Source organism: Narcine bancroftii, chromosome 8 (assembly GCF_036971445.1).
Source record: "Narcine bancroftii isolate sNarBan1 chromosome 8, sNarBan1.hap1, whole genome shotgun sequence".
Taxonomy (NCBI): Eukaryota; Metazoa; Chordata; class Chondrichthyes; order Torpediniformes; family Narcinidae; genus Narcine; species Narcine bancroftii.
In genome coordinates, this window is record NC_091476.1 from 62940098 (window position 1) to 62961785 (window position 21688).

General features: G+C 50.0%; 1 protein-coding gene across 2 annotated transcripts in view; it reads right to left on the reverse strand.

Annotated features, from left to right (window-relative positions):
* Nucleotides 1-784: 784 nt before the first annotated feature.
* The window catches only part of LOC138740770 (inositol-trisphosphate 3-kinase A-like), a 34435-nt gene continuing 13531 nt past the window's right edge, over nt 785-21688 (reverse strand). The window contains exons 4-8 of one of the 2 annotated variants that reach the window (XM_069893849.1): nt 21008-21212; nt 18749-18850; nt 16920-16991; nt 10178-14808; nt 785-2805 (exon numbers count right to left, since the gene is read on the reverse strand). In XM_069893849.1, coding sequence (XP_069749950.1) covers nt 14572-14808; nt 16920-16991; nt 18749-18850; nt 21008-21212 — 616 coding nt within the window. In that variant the 3' untranslated portion in view covers nt 785-2805; nt 10178-14571. The remainder of the gene's footprint in view (nt 2806-10177; nt 14809-16919; nt 16992-18748; nt 18851-21007; nt 21213-21688) is intronic. The other variant, XM_069893850.1, reaches the window with a different exon arrangement.

The window sequence follows — 21688 nt, forward strand, 5'->3', positions numbered from 1 at the left end:
AATGAATAAATGTATTCCACTAGAAAAAATAACATATAATTTAAGAAATAACATTACAATATTTGAACAAATATGGGAGCCATACATGAAACACAATAGAGAAAACCTACTGGGGACATCTACCACCTAAAATGACAGAAGGAGAAGGATATGAAAAGAATTGTCTCAGTGGAATTTCTTGTTTATTTTTATTGAGTGACAACATTGTTTGACGGGTTTAATGTATCTTAGATTCTGAACTTTAAATGAATGGGAGGGGAGGTAGGGAGGGTGGGATGGGAAGTGGGGGGGGGGGAGAAAACGACACTGTATATATTTGAAAAGGAAAATGTATGTATCTTGATCAATGTGGTTTATAGTGTGAAAAATAAAAAATTTAAAGGAAAAGAAATCTCTTGGTGCCTGCCACATTGACCACCGCCAGTGGGCTGATATCGCCTCAAACCGTGCATCTTGGTGCCTCACAGTTCGGCGGGCAGCAACCTCCTTTGAAGAAGACTGCAGAGCCCACCTCACTGGCAAAAGACAAAGGAGGAAAAACCCAACACTCAACCCCAACCAACCAATTTTCCCCTGCATCCACTGCAACCGTGTCTGCCTGTCCCGCATCGGACTTGCCAGCCACAAACAAGCCTGCAGCTGATGTGGACATTTACCCCTCCATAAATCTTCGTCTGTGAAGCCAAGCCAAAGTGAGAGAGAGAAAGATGGGAAGCACCCAACTTTGCATTGTTGTATAATATATGTATTTTGTTCTCAATTTTTGTCTCGAGCAATTTCTGTGAAGGCACTTCTGTTTCTCACAATGCCTTCTGGTTGGAGGGTGCCCAGAAGGAATTTGTGGGTGGGCCACGGTTTCAGAGTGGAAACAGAGACGTTCTCTCCGTAATGCGGTGTTAAAAACAGATGTACCTTCACAGAATTTGCTCGGGACAAAAATTGAGAACAAAGAACATTCATTATACAACAATCCAAAGTTGGGTGCTTCCCCTTACCCTGGGAATACACACATACACTGGGGCTCACCCAACTTTTATACAGTTGATTTCAGTATAGGAATACCCTCCCCCTTACATTCTTCTGCCTCCTGGATAGTTTTGGCATTAGGCAATCCTGCCTGCCTACGTGCTGTTTCTGTGAACTTGGAGGACCAGGGGGTATCCTGTCGGTGTCTCATCATGTCATTATCCTCATTGTCCTTATTCACAAACCTGCCTTTGTTCTAATTTACACCTTCCCAACTCTCACTACAACCTCTTCATATGTAGAACTTGCTAATACTGTCTAGGGCTTACTAATTACATATGCAAAACCTGCTAATTCTATCTAGGGCTAGAAGACGCTTATCTTACTCAGACTGACTGCTTCCTACATTCTAATATCCATTTCTTATCCTGTTCATACTGGCTTTATTCATTTACCCATATATCTATATTAGTTTCCTCATCTTCATATTTTTATATCAGTTTTACTCATCTCTTACAATCTTCACTTTTCTTTTAGATCAGTATTACTGATCCCTCAACTGAAATGTATTCCTTGCAAACTTGGTCTTTTTCCCAGCTGGTCAGTAAACAAACTGCAGTCTCAGTATCATTAGACAGAATTGGGGAAACATACATCATTTGGGTTCTAGTGTTCTGACGAGGGGTTCGATGAATTAAATAATGCACACAAGTTTTTAGGCAGGGGAGCTCCATAATGGCCAGAATAGTGAGTCCAGCTGCTATAAGGGCTGTGGGTATCAGACTCCAGTTACCAATAAAAAGTCTAGTCCATCCCACATCGGACCTGGGCATGGGAAGATTTTCGAACTCCTGAAGAGGTGTCTTTAACCGCCTGACCGTTGTGAACATTGTCCTTAACCAGTCTTTCACAAACGCTGCCTTCAGCAGCCAACGAGTAATTGAGAGCCAGGCGGTTTTGTTGAACTGTGGCTCGTATCTGTCGTTTTTCTTCAGCCCCTAAATTCAGGGCCATTGCTATCTGTTCGGTGATGATCTCCAAGGCTGCCTGGAGTCTCATTAAATGATTTAAATGCCAAGCAGCTTTAGTATTCTGGAGCAGCTTACTTCGTTTACAGCTGGAACTCCCCTTACAGTGGTGGGTTTTTTTTAACATTCCAAATGTCTGTGTGACCCAAAGGATGCTTTACAGGAGACCAAGTTGGGGAGGGGTGTTTCTTGTCACTTAACCTGTGAGTTGCAGCTTGTCTGCGAACATTAGCATAAGTATCACTGAGCCTGTGAGTTGCAGCCTTTCTGTGAACATTAGCATATGTATTAACTCTATCTCTGCCACATGTACAATCCTGACTACCATTCTGTCTGTCTTTGTCCCACCATCTCCTTTGTGCTATCCCTTTAAAACTCTTCTCTTTAATACCTGTAGAGGCCAAAATACAAATCAAATCTACTCCTCTAGAGCCGTTCTGTTCCCCTGGTCCATGTTGGGATCCTATATTAACCCATACCCCACTATGACTATACTTTATATCTATGCCCTGTCTACATTCTAAAGGTAAATAATTGTCACCTCTGCTGCCCCTATTCCAGGAGGACTTAATACATCGTGAGTAATTTAGGGATGTCCCAAAAACGGGGAACCAACAAGTAAACAATACAGTAAATGGTAAAAACAACATTACAGCACTTTTTCCCGGCGTAGTGTAACTTTCAGATCAGAAGGATGTAGGTCAGCACGCCCGGTGGAGGGTAGATTATCAATGTCTAGTCTGTGGTTCAGCATCTCGTTTAATTTGTTGGATGTGGCTCCATCCCTTTTCTTTTGTTCGCACTGCAGTGTCTGTAATCAAAAGTACACAATAGGGGCCATCCCAGACAGGTTTTAGTTGGTGATCTTGCCATCCTTTTACATATACCCAATCACCAGGTTTAATAGAATGAATAGGATACTCCAGGGGTAGGCAGTAACAGCTGCATGTCTATTTTCTCCATGAACGCAGCCTGTTTGGCAGCTGCATCTGCCTTTCTGTTCCCCTGTGCTTCAGGACTGTCACCACTTTGATGGCTCCGTACATGAACTACAGCTATTTCATCAGGTAATGTAAGAGCATCTAGAGATTGGACAATTAAGTTTTCATGGATCAAGTTTTGACCTTTTCCAGTTATCATTCCCCGTTCTTTCCAGATCTTCCCAAAGGTGTGCATTACACCAAAAGCATACTCTGAGTCTGTGTAGATCGTGCCCACCTTGTTCTCTAGACCCTGGAGAGCTCTACAGAAGGCAGACAATTCACAAGATTGTGCTGACCAATGACCGGGAAGGTGACCGGCTTCAATCACCACTCCTTCTTTCCCAACCACTACACTATACCCGCTATAGCGAGTGCCATGAATGCAACGAAAAGATCCATCAATAAACCACCTTTCACCCTCCTGTAAAGGCTCATCACTTAAATCCTCTCTAATTTTGGTCTGTAAATCTATTACGTCTAAACATACGTGCTTTAACTCATTTATGGTATTGTCAGAATTTGTAGAAACCAAGAAAGCTGCTGGATTGTGTTCTTTATTCGTAATCAGGGTCAAATCATCCCTATCCATTAGGATCGCTTCATATTTTAAAATTCTAGAGTCTGTGAGCCACCTTCCAGCACGTTGTAAGAGAATATTGCGGACTGTGTGAGGGGTGTGAACTATCATCGGGGCATCAAACATAATCTTTCGTCCTTCCTCAACTAAAATAGCAGTGTCTGCGATGGCTTGCACACACTCTGGCCAACCACGACAAACAGGGTCTAAAACTTTTGACAGAAAAGCAACTGGCTGTCTGCAGCCTGCCCTCTCTTGTGTTAGTACTCCGGTGGCCACACCTCCTTTCGCATTGGTATATAGGTCAAATGGCTTATTTAGGTTGGGTAAAGCCAACAATGGGGCACTAATAAGGTGCTGTTTCACCAAGTTAAAATCTTTAATCTCTTCCTCTGTCCAGACAACAGCTTCGCCCCCTAGAATTGTGAGTTTATCATAGAGAAATCTGACCAGGCTAGAATAATTTTCAATCCAGATTCTACAGTATCCCACTAAACCAAGGAATTTCCTAAGTTCTTGGGAGGGGGGATCTGTAGAATACCACGTATCCTCTCTGGACTTATTTTCCTAGTTCCCTGACTTACCAGATGACCTAAGTATTTAACTTCTGATTGAACAAATTGTAATTTGGATTCGCTCACCCTGAGACCCTTATTCTCCAGAAAATTCAACTGTTCAACAGAATTTAACTAATTCGTAAGTTTTTCTCATAATTAACAAATCATCAACATATTGTATCAACTGACAATTCTCTCTCCGAGGAGCCTCATCTAGTATTTGTTCCAAGTCCTGGCTGAATAAATTTGGTGATTCTGTAAAGCCCTGGGGAAGGACCGTCCACCGGTATTGATTCTTACGTCCAGTAAAAGGATTTTCCCATTCAAAGGCAAACATGTCTCTGCTCTCTGTTGCTAATGGACAGGTCCAGAAAGCATCTTTGAGGTCAATCACACTAAACCATTTACTATGGGGATCGATTTTACCCATTATTGTATAGGGATTAGGTACAACCGGGTGACGGGTGAGAATAATTTTGTTCAGCTCCCTCAAGTCCTGCACTAATCAATAGGTACCGTCTGGTTTTTGGACAGGTAAAATTGGGGTATTAAAAGGTGACATACAAGGTTCGAGTATACCATCTTTCACCAACTGGTCAATTACTGGCTGCAGCCCTTTTCGGCCAGCCATAGGAATTGGATACTGTTTTCGTCTAATTACTTGTTCAGAATCTTTTAAAGTAACTTGCAGGGGAGGAATATCTAACACTCCTCTATTGCCTCTTTCTGCCCATACTCCAGGATTTATTAGTTCTCGATCTTCCTCGCTTAATACATACAATTGAACCCTGATAACTGATTCCTGTGGTCTGGTGCCGATAGCCAATTGGTCCTGTAAATCTCGTCCTAACAAACAAACTCCAGCTTGGGGAACTAGTAAAATATCCTCTGTTGTTACCTTTTCTCCCATTTGTATTCTTACATCTCTTAATACAGTAAAATCTCTTCCTCCTACTCCTGAAATCATCACTGTCCCCTCTATCTTAACACCCTCGGGTGGTTGTAAAATACTAGACCGGGCTGCCCCAGAATCTACTAAAAATACCATCTTGTCACTGTGGGGTCCTATGCTTAAATTTACCAATGGTTCTCCATGCAGCCCCACGGTGTGTATTGACTGAGAACCGTGACCCCCCCCATTCATAATCTGCACCCATCTGTTGGACTCTGGCTTTACCCTACCCTTAATTTAGTCTATGTGTCGTCTGAGTCCAGCGTGTTTGTTAAATGAAGTGATAGGAGAATCAGTTTATTACACAGCATAAGAATAAAGCTTAACAGACCACACATAGACTAAATTAAGAGTAAGGTAAAGCCAGAGTCCGACAATTTGGTGACCCCGGAACGGGCAGAGGGTAGGCGGCGGCGGCCCCGATCCGGGCAAGAGCTAAGGGGAGGCGGCGGCCCCGGCCTCGGTCGAGTGAGGCTGGCGGAGGCCCCGGTCTGGGCAGAAAGTAGGAGGCGGCGGCCCCAGTCCGGGCACAGGGAAAGCAGCGGCGGCCCCGGCCCCGGTCCGGGCAGAGGGTAGGCGGCGGCGGCCCCGATCCGGACAAGAGCTAAGGGGAGGCGGCGTCCCCGGCCTCGGTCGTGTGAGGCTGGCGGAGGCCCCGGTCCGGGCAGAAAGTAGGAGGCGGCGGCCCCAGTCCGGGCACAGGGAAAGCAGCGGCGACCTTGGCCACAGTCCAGGCAGTATGGACCGACCTAGGAGGGGAGGCAGACCCCTCCAGCCTGGGTAAGAAACCTGCATAGGAGAAGGCCACTCTGATATAAAACCTACGACCCAAGGACCTCGCTGCCACATCCCAGCTTGTTTGGCCACGGCACACGAACCATGGGCGTAAAGGGTGGGGCCAGTACTGCGCGCACTGCACTCCACCTAAAAGCTCCTTTGCGCAGGCCTGAGGACAGGTCCACGTCCTCCACCTCCACGTCCTCCCCCTCCACGTCCTCCCCCTCAAAAGATGCTCACAAACTCAAGCTAGCATGCTGGAACAACAGAACCATGCTAGACAAGGCTGACCGACCTGAGCGTCGGTTTGCCCTCATTGCACATGAACTCCTCAGACTTGACATCGACAGTGAAGTCCGCCTTGCAGATGTAGGCAGCGTCCAAGAACGCGGCGCGGGCTACACACTCTACTGGTCTGGCAAGCCTATGGATGAACAACGCCTATCTGGTGTAGGCATCATGGTCAAGATCTCCATTGCCTCCAAACTCGAAAACCTCCCGACAGGCTACTCGGACCGGATCATGTCCATGTGACACCCCCTTCAAAACAAGCGTCGCATCACCCTCATCAGTGTCTAGGCTCCAACCCTCCAGGCGGAACAAGCAGAAAAGGACAAGTTCTACACTGACCTGCGCAACCTCATTCAACGCATTCCTACAGCCTACAAGGTTGTTATCCTTGGCGACTTCAACGCTCGTGTCGGCAAAGACTCAGAAACCTGGCCAGGAATCCTGGGCAAGAATGGTGTCGGCAAGTGCAACGACAATGGGCGCCTCCTGTTGGAGCTCTGCGCAGAACAGCGGCTTGTCATTACAAACACCCTTTTTCAGCAGAGGGACAGCCTGAATACTACCTGGATGCATCCCCAGTCCAAACACTGGCACCTCCTGGTCTACGTCCTGGTGCGAGAAAGGGACAAACGAGATGTGCTCCACACCAGGGTCATGCCCAGCACGGAATGCCACACTGACCACCGGCTGGTTCGCTGCAAGCTCAACCTTCACTTCAAGCCAAAGCCCAGGAACAGTAAAGCCCCCAGAAAGAGGTTCAATGTCGGAAACCTGCAGTCAGACGAAGTGAGAGGAAACTTCCAGGCAAACCTCAAAGCAAAGCTCAAGGATGCAATCCGCCTCAAGGACTCGTCCCCTGAAACCCTCTAGGATAAGCTGAAGACTACCATACTGCAATCCACTGAAGAGGTACTGGGCTTCTCCTCCAGGAAAAACAAGGACTGGTTCGACGAAAACAGCCAGGAAATCCAGGAGCTGCTGGCAAAGAAGCGGCTGCCCACCAGGCTCACCTTACAAAGCCATCCTGGCCAGAGAAGAAACAAGCCTTCCGTCGCGCATGCAGCCATCTTCAGCGCAAACTCCGGGAGATCCAAAATGAGTGGTGGACTAGCCTCGCCAAGCGAACCCAGCTCAGCACGGATATTGGCGACTTCAGGGGTTTTTACAAGGCTCTAAAGGCTGTGTATGGCCGCTCACCGCAAGTCCAAAGCCCGTTGCGCAGCTCAGACGGCAAAGTCCTCCTCAGTGGCAAGATCTCCATCCTCAACCGATGGTCAGAACACTTCCAATCTCTTTTCAGTGCCAACCGCTCAGTCCAAGATTCCGCCCTGCTCCAGCTCCCTCAACAGCCCTTAAGGCTAGAGCTGGATGAGGTCCTCACCCGGGAAGAGACATATAAGGCAATTGAACAACTGAAAAGTGGCAAAGCAGCAGGTATAGATGGAATCCCCCCAGAGGTCTGGAAGGCTGGCGGCAAAACTCTGCATGTCAAACTGCATGAGTTTTACAAGCTTTGTTGGGACCAAGGAAAACTGCCTCAGGACCTTTGTGATGCCATCATCATCACCCTGTACAAAAACAAAGGCGAGAAATCAGACTGCTCAAACTACAGGGGAATCACGCTGCTCTCCATTGCAGGCAAAATCTTCGCTAGGATTCTCCTAAATAGAATAATACCTAGTGTCGCCGAGAATGTTCTCCCAGAATCTCAGTGCGGCTTTCGCGCAAACAGAGGAACTACTGACATGGTCTTTGCCCTCAGAGAGCTCCAAGAAAAGTGCAGAGAACAAAACAAAGGACTCTACATCACCTTTGTTGACCTCACCAAAACCTTCGACACCGTGAGCGGGAAAGGGCTTTGGCAAATACTAGAGCGCATCGGATGCCCCCCAAAGTTCCTCAACATGGTTATCCAACTGCACGAAAATCAACAAGGTCAGGTCAGATACAGCAATGAGCTCTCTGAACCTTGCGTGAAGCAAGGCTGCGTTCTCGCACCAACCCTCTTTTCAATCTTCTTCAGCATGATGCTGAACCAAGCCATGAAAAACCTCAACAATGAAGACGCTGTTTACATCCGGTACCGCACGGATGGCAGTCTCTTCAATCTGAGGCGCCTGCAAGCTCACACCAAGACACAAGAGCAACTTGTCCGTGAACTACTCTTTGCAGACGATGCCGCTTTAGTTGCCCATTCAGAGCCAGCTCTTCTGCGCTTGACGTCCTGTTTTGTGGAAACTGCTAAAATGTTTGGCCTGGAAGTCAGCCTGAAGAAAACTGAGGTCCTCCATCAGCCAGCTCCCCACCATGACTACCAGCCCCCCCACATCTCCATCGGGCACACAAAACTCAAAACGGTCAACCAGTTTACCTATCTAGGGTGCACCATTTCATCAGATGCAAGGATGGACAACGAGATAGACAACAGACTCGCCAAGGCAAATAGCGCCTTTGGAAGACTACACAAAAGAGTCTGGAAAAACAACCAACTGAAAAACCTCACAAAGATGAGCGTATACAGAGCCGTTGTCATACCCACACTCCTGTTCGGCTCCGAATCATGGGTCCTCTACCGGCATCATCTACGGCTCCTAGAACGCTTCCACCAGCGTTGTCTCCGCTCCATCCTCAACATTCATTGGACCGACTTCATCCCTAACATCGAAGTACTCGAGATGGCAGAGGCCGAAAGCATCGAATCCACGCTGTTGAAGATCCAACTGCGCTGGGTAGGTCACGTCTCCAGAATGGAGGACCATCGCCTTCACAAGATCATGTTATATGGCAAGCTCTCCACTGGCCACCGTGACAGAGGTGCACCAAAGAAGAGGTACAAGGACTGCCTAAAGAAATCTCTTGGTGCCTACCACATTGACCATCGCCAGTGGGCTGATATCGCCTCAAACCGTGCATCTTGGCGCCTCACAGTTCGGTGGGCCGCAATCTCCTTTGAAGAAGACCGCAGAGCCCACCTCACTGACAAAAGGCAAAGGAGGAAAAACCCAACACCCAACCCCAACCAACCAATTTTCCCCTGCAACCGCTGCAATCGTGTCTGCCTGTCCCGCATCGGACTTGTCAGCCACAAACGAGCCTGCAGCTGACGTGGACTTTTTACCCCCTCCATAAATCTTCGTCCGCGAAGCCAAGCCAAAGATATTCCAACACATCAGTGCGTAAGGTCGCGTCTCCCTGGCTTGCATTGGTAATTCTCTCTTAAAATTACACACCTCCAGACTAGTCAGGGGCACATTTACAAAACCGAGACCCCCTCCCATGGGAACTTCCCGTAAAGGTCTCATTCAGTTAGTTTCTGGCTTATTATGTCTAGGTTCCTGCTCTCTGGGAAATGAATCAAAGGGTTCTGCCCTTTCTTCCCGGAGGGTCTCACACTGCTCTGAATTAAAGTCACCTCTCTCTCTTGTCAATAGAGGTGGTAATCAAGTACTTTGTGAAGGGTCATCATACCACTCCTACTTTCTTCTCTTTTCTCTAGCTGTGGGGGAGGAGGGGAAGGTGCAGAAGAGTAGAGCATAGGAGGGGGGGGGGGAAGATAGGAGCCGGCATAGGAGGAACATAAGGTGGAGGAAGGGAATGTAACACATCCCATCCTTGTGGTTCAGGGACAAAAGGTTCCTCATCTCTCTTGTCCTTGCATTCCTTTTCATTCAAAACCAGTTGATCAAATGATCCCCTGAGCCAGCAGGCTGCATATTCCCTGCTCTCAAGATTATCTCTTTGGTTTTGATAGAGCCAGATGTTCAATGCTTGACACATTCAGTCATCCTCGGATCCGAGTTTTGGCCAATATACAGAGCTCCCCTTAATATACAGAGCTCCCCTTGATCGGGCTTTTAACCCATTCCAAACAACAATACCTGACCATGGTCAGTTTGTCCTTCCCACGGGTTCTCCCCGCAACCCAATCAGATAACTTTAATCCCAACGGGCTTTGCTTGGTTATTTGATCCTCTCATCCTTCACTAGGACTCTCTTCCTTACTACTCACACCTCCCATGTTAACAGGTAAGTAAAATTTCTCTTACCGAGGTCCAGTAGCTAGTTCTAGCGTGCTTCCTTAACGTCCTCTCGTTGTTTGTTCTCAATGCCTCTTCTCGGATATCACTCGTTTCATCCACTGACCAGTCACCCTTCGTCTGTGAGTCCAGCTGAATCAGCTGGGGTGCACCTACCCCCGTCGTCGGGCATTCTGTCAGTGGAGGGAGTGGGATCCCGGACGAGTCCCCATTTGTTAGAAACAGAAGTACCTTCACAGAATTTGCTCGAGACAAAAATTGAGAACAAAGAACATTTATTAAACAACAATGCAAAGTTGGGTGCTTCCCCTTACCCTGGGAATACACACATACACTGGGGCTCACCCAACTTTTATACAGTTTATTTCAGTATAGGAATACCCTCCCCCTTACATTCTTCAGCCTCCTGCCTGCCTACGTGCAGTTTCTGTGAGCTTGGAGGACCAGGGGGTATCCTGTCGGTGTCTCATCATGTCATTATCCTCATTGTCCTTATTCACAAACCTGTCTTTGTTCTAATTTACACCTTCCCAACTCTCAGGGCTACAACCCCTTCATATGTAGAACTTGCTAATACTGTCTAGGGCTTACTAATTACATATGCAAAACCTGCTAATTCTATCTAGGGCTAGAAGACCCTTATCTTACTCAGACTGACTGCTTCCTACATTCTAATATCCATTTCTTATCCTGTTCATACTGGCTTTATTCATTTACCCATATATCTATATTAGTTTCCTCATCTTCATATTTTTATATCAGTTTTACTCATCTCTCACAGCGGTGACTCCCCCAATGCAAAAGCTGGTGGGTGGTGTTGGAATCTAGGGGTTAAAACATTATGAAATAAATGATTAATTAATAATTTTATATTTACTGCATGGTTCAGGGGAAAAGAGGAATGTGATTAAGTGGCAATCACAGCATGGAGCAAAGTTGGCCGAGCAAAATTGTCTGCTCCGAAAATACAGGGAGAGGAAATGCATAAAACGATTTAGGAGGAATGCTCAAACTGAAGGAGGTGGTGAGTAGCACAGGAGACACAGGCCAGACCAGAACAAAGAATGGCCTGCAAGAAACAAAGGGAATGGAAAACCTGTCTAGGAGGAAGATTAAGGCAGGAGGAGGTGTTAAAGAGTACAGCAGAAATTGGCCAGACAGGAACAGAATGGTGATTAGAAATATCTGGGGATGAATTAATTTCTGATCAAAACAACAGGATAGTCTGGCCTGGAGGATTAAGATGGGAACGCTACACCCCAGATATCTGCAAAACAGGAGATGACTTGTGATAACCCTTATGCAAAAAGATCTAGCAAAGGAAGACAACTTTTGTTCTGTATGATAATGAAATCTAGCAAAGGAAGCCAACTTTTGTTCTGTATGATAAGGTTGATCTATATAAACTGAGCCAACTGGACAATAGGGGTAGTCTTGGGGAATAGCTCACTGTGCAGGTGACCTATGAACTAACGACTGACCCAGAGCTCTGTTAAGTTTTATTCTTGTGCTGTGTAATAAACTGACTGTTGAACCGAATACCTTCTCCTATCACTTCATTCAAAGAACACGCTGGACTCAGACCACACATAGACTAAATTAAGAGTAAGGTAAAGCCAGAGTCTGACAGTGGGGGGGGGGGGGGGGGATTAAAATCAATCATGGTGGCTGAGATTCAGAGACACTGAAGGGGAACGAGGACGGCATAGAGGGGACCACACTGTCTCGTCGCTGTGTCTTCACGTATGCAGAACACGCCGGCGTATGGCCAACCCGTTTTCACTGATCCCCTTCCGATCAACTTCCCCCTCACCTGCACATTGGGGTCCACTGACACCACATGAACCTCCGGAGTCATGGAAAGGAACTGGGGAGCGAATGAGGGTCTCCCTGGAGGGAGAAAAAGAATGGGAGGCGGGAGGGACGGGAGAGTGAGAGGGGCAGAGGAGAGTGAGAGGGGCAGGGGAGGGAGAGAGAGAATTACAGGTGGAGAAGGGGAGAGAGAATGGGAGGCAGAGAGAAGTGTGGGACAGAGAGAGAGAGAGAGAGACGGGGACAGAAGAGAGTGAGAGGGGCAGAGGAGAGGGAGGGGCAGGGGAGAGAGAATTGGAGACAAGAGGAGGGGCAGACGGGAGAGAGAATGGAGCAGGAGAGGTGTGGGGTAAAGAGGCAAGGAGAGAGAATGTAGGGTAGGAGAGAGGGGAGAGTGAGGGGCAGAGAAGAAAAAGGAGAGGGAGAGAGGGGAAAGGGAGAGAATTGCAGGCAGGAGGGGAGAGAGAATGGGAGGCAGAGAGAAGGTGAGGTGTGGGGCAGAGAGAGAGAAAGAGAGTGGCAGAGGAGGGAATCGATCCCCCAGGTACCACATTGGTTTCTCTTGTGTGATCTGTGAAGACGTCTCGCACACCGATTGGGCTCTGGATCAAATCCCTCTGAGGTGGCGGGGTGGGGAGGAAGCAAGGGGCACGGGCATTCACACCACCCTGGCAATGGCCCGTGAGATCAGGTCCATGGCCACAAAGGGGAACTCCAATGGACACTATCCCAAGCATAGATCTCCAAGCCAACATTCCCAATCTTCTGCTCCCCATCTGGAGGAAGCCCTGCCACTGGACTCCCACATTCGGCAATAACCTGAAAACTGCAAGCCTGAACAGGAGCTGCCAACTCCTACCCAAGCTTCCAGCCTCCACCTCTCCAAACAGGCCAGGTTAGTATCCCAGTTCAGAGGGGAGCGGGCGGGAACTGTGGCAACGAGGCAAGTTACTCCCTGAATCTTTAAAGTTCATGTTACTGTGCCCTGTGTGTGATATGTGACTGACCCCGGGAGTGTGTGATGGGACAGGTCAGAGGGAGCTTCATTCTTTGTCTGACCCGGAGGGGGAGGGGGTGTGTAATGGGACGTTGTGGAGGGAGCTTCACTCAGTGACTGACCCCTTTAAAAAAATGTTTTTATTCATCAAACAGTAGTTAACATTACACTTTCAGTCCAACTATGCTCATTACATCATGTCATATTAAAATATATCTTTGTCCACGTTACCGTCGATCTCTTGGGGTGCCCACCATTCCCGGGAAACTCCAAGGTGCACGTAAGCATCGAGAGCCCCTTCTCCAAGGACACCTTCGGGCACTCGACTGCCTGTTGCCTGGACCCCGTGGATAGCCATCTTGGCCATGCTCAGAACCAGACGGACGAGGACGTCCCTCCCTCAACCAACCCTCCCCCCTCCGTTCTGATATGCCCACATATCAGAAGCGTGAGAGTGAAATGCAACCAAAGTTTTCGGACCAACCCCCCTCAAGTTCGCGAACAGAGGCTGTAACCTTACGCACTACATAAATATGTGTGAAACACAGTCTGGTCCAAGCCACAAGGACAAGCAGCTGGTGAATTGACTCAAAAAACCGATTACAGCTTCATGCAACACCCTTCACCCGATGTAAAAGGTCTGGACTCTGCAATGGGGATCCTCCTCACTGCCAACGGGTAAGACAGACCAGCATGGCGTACCTGGCGGCAGACAAGGCGAGGAAGTGTAGGAGTCGGTATATATCCCGCTTCCCCACACAAAGGGCATCTCGTCGGGCGACATGAAGTTCTGGGACCTGTGATCAGTTGCTCTGCTGCCGTTAATATTCAGACGTCGTGAGAGTGTGTTGCCTGCTGTTCCTCGTTCCCAGACGCCTTACGGTGCTGAATCAGAGAATCTCGGAAATCTTTCATCTTACACCATTCATTCCCATGAGCGCACCCCATCTGGGCCCCCTTCATCAGTGACCCCTTCCAAATCCAGCCAGCTGGCTGCAGCCGACTGATGGCACCAAACGCGTCGATGAGAAACCCTGAATCTCCCTGTCTGTAACACATGACGTCACGTCAGGGTTGGATAAAAGCGTCCTTCATCTCACTGCTCCTCGGGACCCCAGCTACTGCTGGACCTGGAGCAGCGGGGGCCGCGAACTCACTTGTAGGCATACCTCTGTCACTGTCCCACCCCCCCCCCACCCCAGGAGGGGCCGTCTCTCTGCCCATCCTGAGGGAATGGACCTGCTGGGTGCTGCCCAGCAGAGATCTCCTCTGCCGTGTGTGTCGGGCCCAATGACAGCTCCAACACCCCCAGCTCCAGGGATCCCTCAGGGGCCTGGCTTGTTCCCACGGCACTGGGATCAACCAGGATCAGACACAGAGCGAAGCTCCCTGCGCACCATCCCATCACATACTCCCGGGGTCAGAGGGTCCGATCCTGGACCCCAGTCTTGAAGCAGGGTCCCACCACCACCCTCTCGCCGGCCTTTGGGATGGCCTGTGTCGCCGAGAGTTGTCTAGTCTATAAGCCATGGTTCAGGGACCCTCACTCCCATCCCCTTGCAAACCTCTCCAGCCCCCCCCCCCACCCTTCCCCCTAGTCCTCGGCCCTCGGCTCTACCAGGGACACCTGCTTGGCCCTGGTCTCCGCCAAGAGCTCCAGCAGGTTTTCGAGGCCCAGGAGGTAGCCGTCCTCTCGGTTGCCTTCCTGCCAGGCCTGGTCATGCCTCAGCGTCTGGCCTGCCGGCAGCATCCTTGTCTTCCCGAAGTCGATCATCCAGACGTTGACACAGCGGCCCCTCTCGTGGACAAAGAGCAGGGAGCTCCCGATTACCTAGGCGGGGTGGGGAAGAGAGGAGAGCGCTGTGAATGATCTGGATGGGAGACGAAGGAACTGTGGACGATCTGTGGAGGGGGAGGGGACGTAGCAGGGGACAGACGGTTTTCTAAATGGGGAGAAAATCGAAATTTCCCAGATGTAAAGGGACCTAGGAGCCCTTGTGTAGGACGGCCTGAAGATTGAGTCGGGAGTGAAGGCGGCAAATGCTGGTGTTCGTTTCAAGAGAAATAGAATATAAGAGCAGAAATGCGATGTTCAGGCTTTATAAGGCACTGGTGGGACCTCACATGGAGGATTGGGAGCAGTTTTGGGCTCATCCTTTAAGGATGCGCTGGCATTGGAGAGCGTCCAGAAGAGATTCTGGGAATCTTTGAGAGTTGACGGCTCTCAGCCTATATCTGTTGGGATTTAGGAGAACTGGGGGTGGGGGGGAGGAATCTCATTGAAACATTCTGAATGTTGAAAGGGGTGGAAGTAGAAAAAGTTGTCTCCCCATTGTGGGAGATTCGGGACAAGAGGATTGAAGGGGGTCTGCTGAGAGCAGAGACGTGGAGGAATTTCTTCAGCCGGAGGGAATTTGTTGCCTCAGGTGGGTGCGGAGGCCAGGTCATTGGGTGTATTTAGGGCGATTTGGGTCCTCAGTGGCCAGGGTCTGGAAGGTTGTGGGGAGTGGGGCTGTGTGGGGAGATGGATCACCTCATGATGACTTGATGGGCTGAATGGCCTTGTCTCTGCTCCTGTGTCTCATTACCTCAACTCCAGTGATTTGACCTCCTTCAGATGGCTCCGCTTTCCGGAATTAACCTCTGCCCCTTTCCCCAGTGAGTGGAGTAGAACTGCGCTCAGCGATGGGGAGGTGGGGGTGAGGGTTTGAGGGGGCAGTGTAGCTCTGGGAAGAATCCCCATCGGCCCATTGATTCTGCCATTCTAATCGTGAGCTGATCCTTCTGACCACAGTCCCATTCCCCGGAGTTTCTCCCCGAAACCCTTAACAGATACCTGTCAATCTCGAAGGACCTTGTTTCCACGGCCGCAACACGTTCCACATACTTGCGACCCTCTGGCTGACGAACATTTTCCATGTCCCTGTATTAAATTAACGCCCCTTTTACCCTGAGTCTTGCCCTGTACTCTCCAACTCCGGGAAACAACCTTGCCACATCTATTCTGTCCGGGCCTTTCGAAATGCCTGTCTGAGGTCCACCCCTCATCCTCTGGACCACAACGTGTCCAGTCGGCAAGATGAAGACACGACTTTGGGGTGAAGGGGGAGAGGTTTAAGGGGAAGTTCTTCACTCAGAGAGGGGTGGGTGTGTGGAACGAGCTGCCATCCGACGAGGTCAATGCCAGCCCACAGGTTTTAAGAATATGGGGGAAGTCTGGAGGGTTCTGGACTGGGCGCAGGGTAAGCGCAATGATGCGTTGGCAGAAGCTAGAAGGGCCAAGTGGCCTGTTTTCAGTGCTGTAGCGATCTATGATTCCCTGGTTTGGTGCCGGTTGATCTTCTCTGAATCCTCTCCAATGCCAGCCCGTCTTTTCTCAAATCGGGGGCCCAAAACTGTGCCCCGGCCTCCCGACGAAACCTCGCCAGCGCTTTGTCAAGACACTTTCTTCACCACCGACTCAATCCGGAGGACAATCTTCCGGGTGTCCAGCATGGGGACTCCCTCCCACCCCCCACCCCCCCAGCAGACTGATCGACGCGGAGGGGCAGGTCCCTTCGCCCCGCGCACCGGGTCCCTGGTCGCGCAGGCCAGTGGGGGGAAGAGGGGAGTGCGAACAGCCCAAGTGGAGCACAGCAGTAAAACCCCCAGCTCGGCGAGGGGGGGCGAAAGTGTGGCGTAACTTCCCGTCCACACCCACCACCCCAGCCCTCTCCGGGTTCCACCCCTCACTCACCGAAAAGGGAAGGCATTCAACTTACCGATAGTACGACGCTGTCACAGCGCCAGCGACCCCATGTCTGCGTGGGTTTTCTCTGGGGGCTCCCACCTTCTGGGGTGTGTGGGCGGCAGGGGCTCCTGGGCCGGAGGGGGGCTGAGGGTCTACATTTAAAACTGTATGGCTGTGCGAGGACATGCGTACTCACCAATACCCCAACGTACCTCATGAGTTTGGAAAAACTGGGAGCGAAGCAGGGCCTCTTTCATGGCCTGTAGTCGTTCTGAGTAGCCTTTCTGGGGACAGGAGACGGGGAGAGGGGCTGTCAGTCTCTGCCCATCCACAGCAAGGAGACTCACTGGGCGGCTGGTCCGGGAGAGGGGCAACTCACGCACTCTTCCAGTGGACATGACCGCCAGTGTCTGGAGGGCTACTGCTGCATGGGGCAGGGCCCTCTCCCCCCTCCCCCCCACCTTCACACGCCTATTATTCCCCACCCCCCTTCCGTCTCCTGGCCCCAAACATTGACCGGCCGTCTCTTTCCCTCCACGGATGCTGCCCGACCCTTCTCCACCCGCGATGACAGAACAGTGCCCACACTCATGCTGACACCACACACTTACGCTGACAGTCACACCGACACCGACCCTCACACTGTCATACACACACCCCCACACACAAGGGCAGACCCACAGTAAGCAGACACAGTCCCACAGAGACTGTGCACATGCACACTCAGACAGGCACACTGACCCCACCCCTCCACCCCCGCCACTCCATGGGCGAGATTGTCCTCGGAGCACCGTGAGAGGTTCTGCTCCACCCAGCTGCAGGAAGGACATCATTCAACTGGAGCAGGTTCATAAAAGATCCCCCCCCAGGGTGTTCCTGTGATCGGTAGGGGGTTGGGTTACAAAGAGAGGTTGGGACTTTTCTCCCTGGAGCGGAAAAGCTCATAGAGGTTTATAATATCAGGAGTGGAGTGTGTGGAATGAGCTCCGGAAAAGGCGGGGATAGTTGCAACGTTTAAAAGACATTTAGGCAGCTCAGCGACAAGGGAGGGTTTGGAGAGATACAGGCCAGGCATAAGTCAATGGGGCTAGGACAGTGTGCAAGATGGGCTGAATGGCCCACCTGAGATCCAAACGTCCCGTGGTAAGAGGCCACATTTACACCCAATCGTTGGTGGTGTTAGGGTAATGGTTCCTGCAGGCCACGGCAGCTCGTGAGAGGAGGGTCTGGCCAGAACTGTGGTTATCAACGTGGCTGTGAACTCCGGGAAGTACAGGCTTGTTCCACGGACAACACATCTTGTCCCAGCCTGCATTCCCAGCCCTTCACACGCTGTCTATCACATAATCACAAGGTCAGGTCTCTTCCTCTCTCCTGTCCCTCTCCCCCCTCCACTCTCTCCCCCTCACTCTACCTTCCCTCTACTCTCTCCTCCTCCTCCAGTCTCTCCCCTCTTTCTCTAACCCCCATGCACTCTTTATCCCCCTCCACTCTCCACTCCCTCTCCTCTCGCTCCTCCTCACTGCCCACCCTTCCTCGTTCTCACCCTCCATCTCTCCCTCTCCTGAAGTTCTGAAGGATAATTGGAAGGTGGAGAGATGACACAGGGAAGTGAATGGGCTCAACCAAACCACAGTGAATCTTCCTCCGCACTGTCCCATCACACACTCCCAGGGCAGGTTCAATATGGACTGAATATCGGGTACAAGAGGCTGTGGGGTGATGTATTCAAAATTAGGTGCAGCCATGGATTAGGTAGGTGGGGAGAAACCATGCTCATCTTCAGAGGTTCATCGACGCAGGGGCCGAGACAAGGACTGGGGGAAGAATGTGCTTTCATCCAGGGGAACACATTTTCCCCTGAGGGTTGGTGGCCACAATGACTCACAAGCCACACACAGGAGGCCAATGATGGCAGGTATTGGATGATTGGATGGCCAGTGTGGCCAAGCTCTGCTGCATTGGTCTAGCACCAGAGACTTTCTTTTTGGATTCCACCTGGGGAGGAGTAGACAGCCCCCGACCCATCACTCACACCCACCAGTACTTCTATGCTCCCCTCAGAGAAGCGTGCGAGGGTTAGGATTATCTGCTCCCGGGCCTTTGTCTTCTTGAAGTCTTTCATAACCGTCCTGTTGCCCATCTGGAAGGTAAGAAATCCGATAGATTCATCACTCCATTTGGTCCATCGCACGTGTGCTGGCCCAACCTCTCCGTCGAACCATGCACACATAGGCCACACTGGGGGGGGGGATCTCCCTCTGCACTGACCCATCACACATTCCCGGGGTCAGAGACAGAGTGAAGCTCCCTCCACACCATCCCGTCACACACTCCTGGGGTTGGGACTTTATTCCCTGGAGCGAGGGGAGATTTGATAGAGGTATTTAAAATTATGAGGGGGGAGGGATAGACAGAGTAAATAAGGTTGGGTGAGATCAGAAAGAGAGGACACGGGTTCAGGGAGAAAGGTGAGATGTTTTGTGGGAGGTACATAGTGGGAGTGTCAAACGAGTGGTCGAATTCTGACATTTAAGAAAGGACGAATAAACTGAACATCGTTCTTCAAATTCAATTTTTTTCAATCTATTTCCCTGCAAGATTCCTCAAAAATGTTTTAAAGGCCTGAATGCTTTGGTAAGGAGGATTTTAATGGAAAGATAAAGTGGTCATTATAGAGATTAACTTGGAAAAATGCATTAGGAGGTTTGCAATTTCCTAATTTTCTAAATTAGGATGAATCAGAAAAAGGGAAAAAGATTTGTAAAGTCTCAGCGTGACTAACAGCATAAAAGTCAGGTACAGATTGGCTCATTGTAATTGTTTTCATCAGTTATATTAAACCCCCGAGAAATTAAGGAAATATACATTTATTCCTTCAGATTAATGTTTCAGATGCCATAAGGAAGTTGGCTTCTTTTGACATTCTACTTGTCTGCGTGGGATGGGGGTAAACCTTTTTGGGGTAGATTTAAGGAAGTCTGAGAAGCTGCTTTAAAATTGAAAATTCCATATAATCCTTTGGTTTTTTTTTATTGAGTTAGATTAAAAAATTGAGCTTGGAGTAAAAAATTAATTTCAAATCGCTTTTTCGAGATTGGCTTATGCTGTGACTAATGTGAGTATTCAATGGTAGTATTTGGAAATGAGATCTGGAAAATGTATAATTTACGTAATAATTACTCTTCTGTTAAAAACTTGGAGCCTGTATGTGGGCTGAATTATTAATCCTTTTTCCTACGCTTATCCAAACCACAGAGTTTACGGTATCTCTTTCATTTTTGGGGTAGTCTAGAGGGGGGTGGGTTAGGGTAGGGTATTATTTACAAAAACATCATGTTTTCCTTTATTTATATATTTTTAAAATCATGATTAATGAATAAAATCTTCAAAAAAGGACAGGTTCATGGATGGGAGGGCCGTGGACTGGGTGTGGGTCAGTGGGATAATGGTAGTTTGGCACAGACTAGAGAACGGCCGAGTTGGGCCCATTTCTAGGCTGTAATGTTCCCGAACGGGCAGAGAAGTGGCGAATGATGTTGGAAAATGTTGGGTCAGGCACTTTGGTAGAAGAAATAAACGGGCCAGACAGTTTTTTCATTGAAATTTCTCAGATGCAAAGGGCCTGAAGGCTGAGTTAGGGGTGAAGAAGGCAAACGCTGGTGTTCATTTCAAGGGGAATAGAATATACAAGGAAGGATGCCCTGCCTGGTGGGACCTCACGTGGAGCGTTGGGAGCAATTTTGGGCTCTTCGTTCAAGAAAGGATGTGCTGATGTGGAGAGAGTTCAGGGGAGGTTCAAGAGGATGATTCCAGGAATGAAAGGGTTATCATACGAGGAGTGTTTGATGGCTCTTGGCCTGTACTTGTTGGGATTTAGAAGAATGGGGGGCATCTCATTGAAACATTTCAAAGGTTGAAAGACAGAGTAGATGTAGAAAGGTTGTTTCCCATGGTGGTAGAGTCCAGGACAAGAGGGGACAAGGTCAGGATTGAAGGGATCCACTGAGAGCAGAGATGCGGAGGGATTTCTTCAGCTGGAGGGTAGTGAATCTGTGGAATTTGTTGCCATGGGCGGGTGTGGAGGCTGGGTCATTGGGAATATATAAGGCAGAGATTGATAGATTCTTGATTAGCCAGGGCATCAAAGGTTGTAGGGAGAAGGCTGGGCAGTGGGGAAATGGTGGGGTAGAAACGATGGGCTGAATGGCCTATTTCTGCTCATGCTCTGATGTGGCAGAATTGGCGTTGAGGTCGGCACGGTCTGTCTGCGGTCCGTGGGGTGGGGCTGCAATCATACCGTGATGCCTTCAATCCGGAAACCCAGGGTGGCAGTGGAGCTGAGGGTCTCCCTCCACTGCATGTAGCGCGGTTTGGTGACGCCAGCCTGCCGGTGCTCGTCGGCGGTGGGTGCGCTGGGATCCACCTTGGTCATTTTCTGGTACAGGTCCTTGCGGATGGCTAGCCTCTGACGCGCCTTCATCAGCTCCTCCTCCAGGTAGGTGCTTGGGTGGGGGTGTGGGGGGAGAGAAGAGACTGTGAGGAAGCCCTCCCCGGTATTCACCCTGCCCGCCTGGCAATTGCCCCGCGCCCCGGCCGTCATCGAGGTCGGAATGCCGGGAGGTCCTACGATAGGCTGTGGCTGGGTGGATGTGGGGGGAGGGGGTGGGGGGGGCACTTGTGGGGACTTAAGGGGGTGGGGGAAGGAATAAGGAGGCCCACCATTCTGCGCCTCATCAGTAACGCCAGGTCCACACTGGATCGGGGCGGGGGAAGAGGGATCGACTCCCCATCTCTGACCCTCCCTCACCTGGTTCCAGGTGCAGGGGATACTGATTTCAACCCTCCCTTCTCCACACCCCCCTCCTTTCTGTCCCTCCCCACCTCTTCTCTCCCTGCCCCTTACTCTCCCCCCCACCGCCCCGTCCCCCCACTCCCTCCCTATTCCTTCCCCTCTTCTCCCCCACTCCCTCCCTTCGCT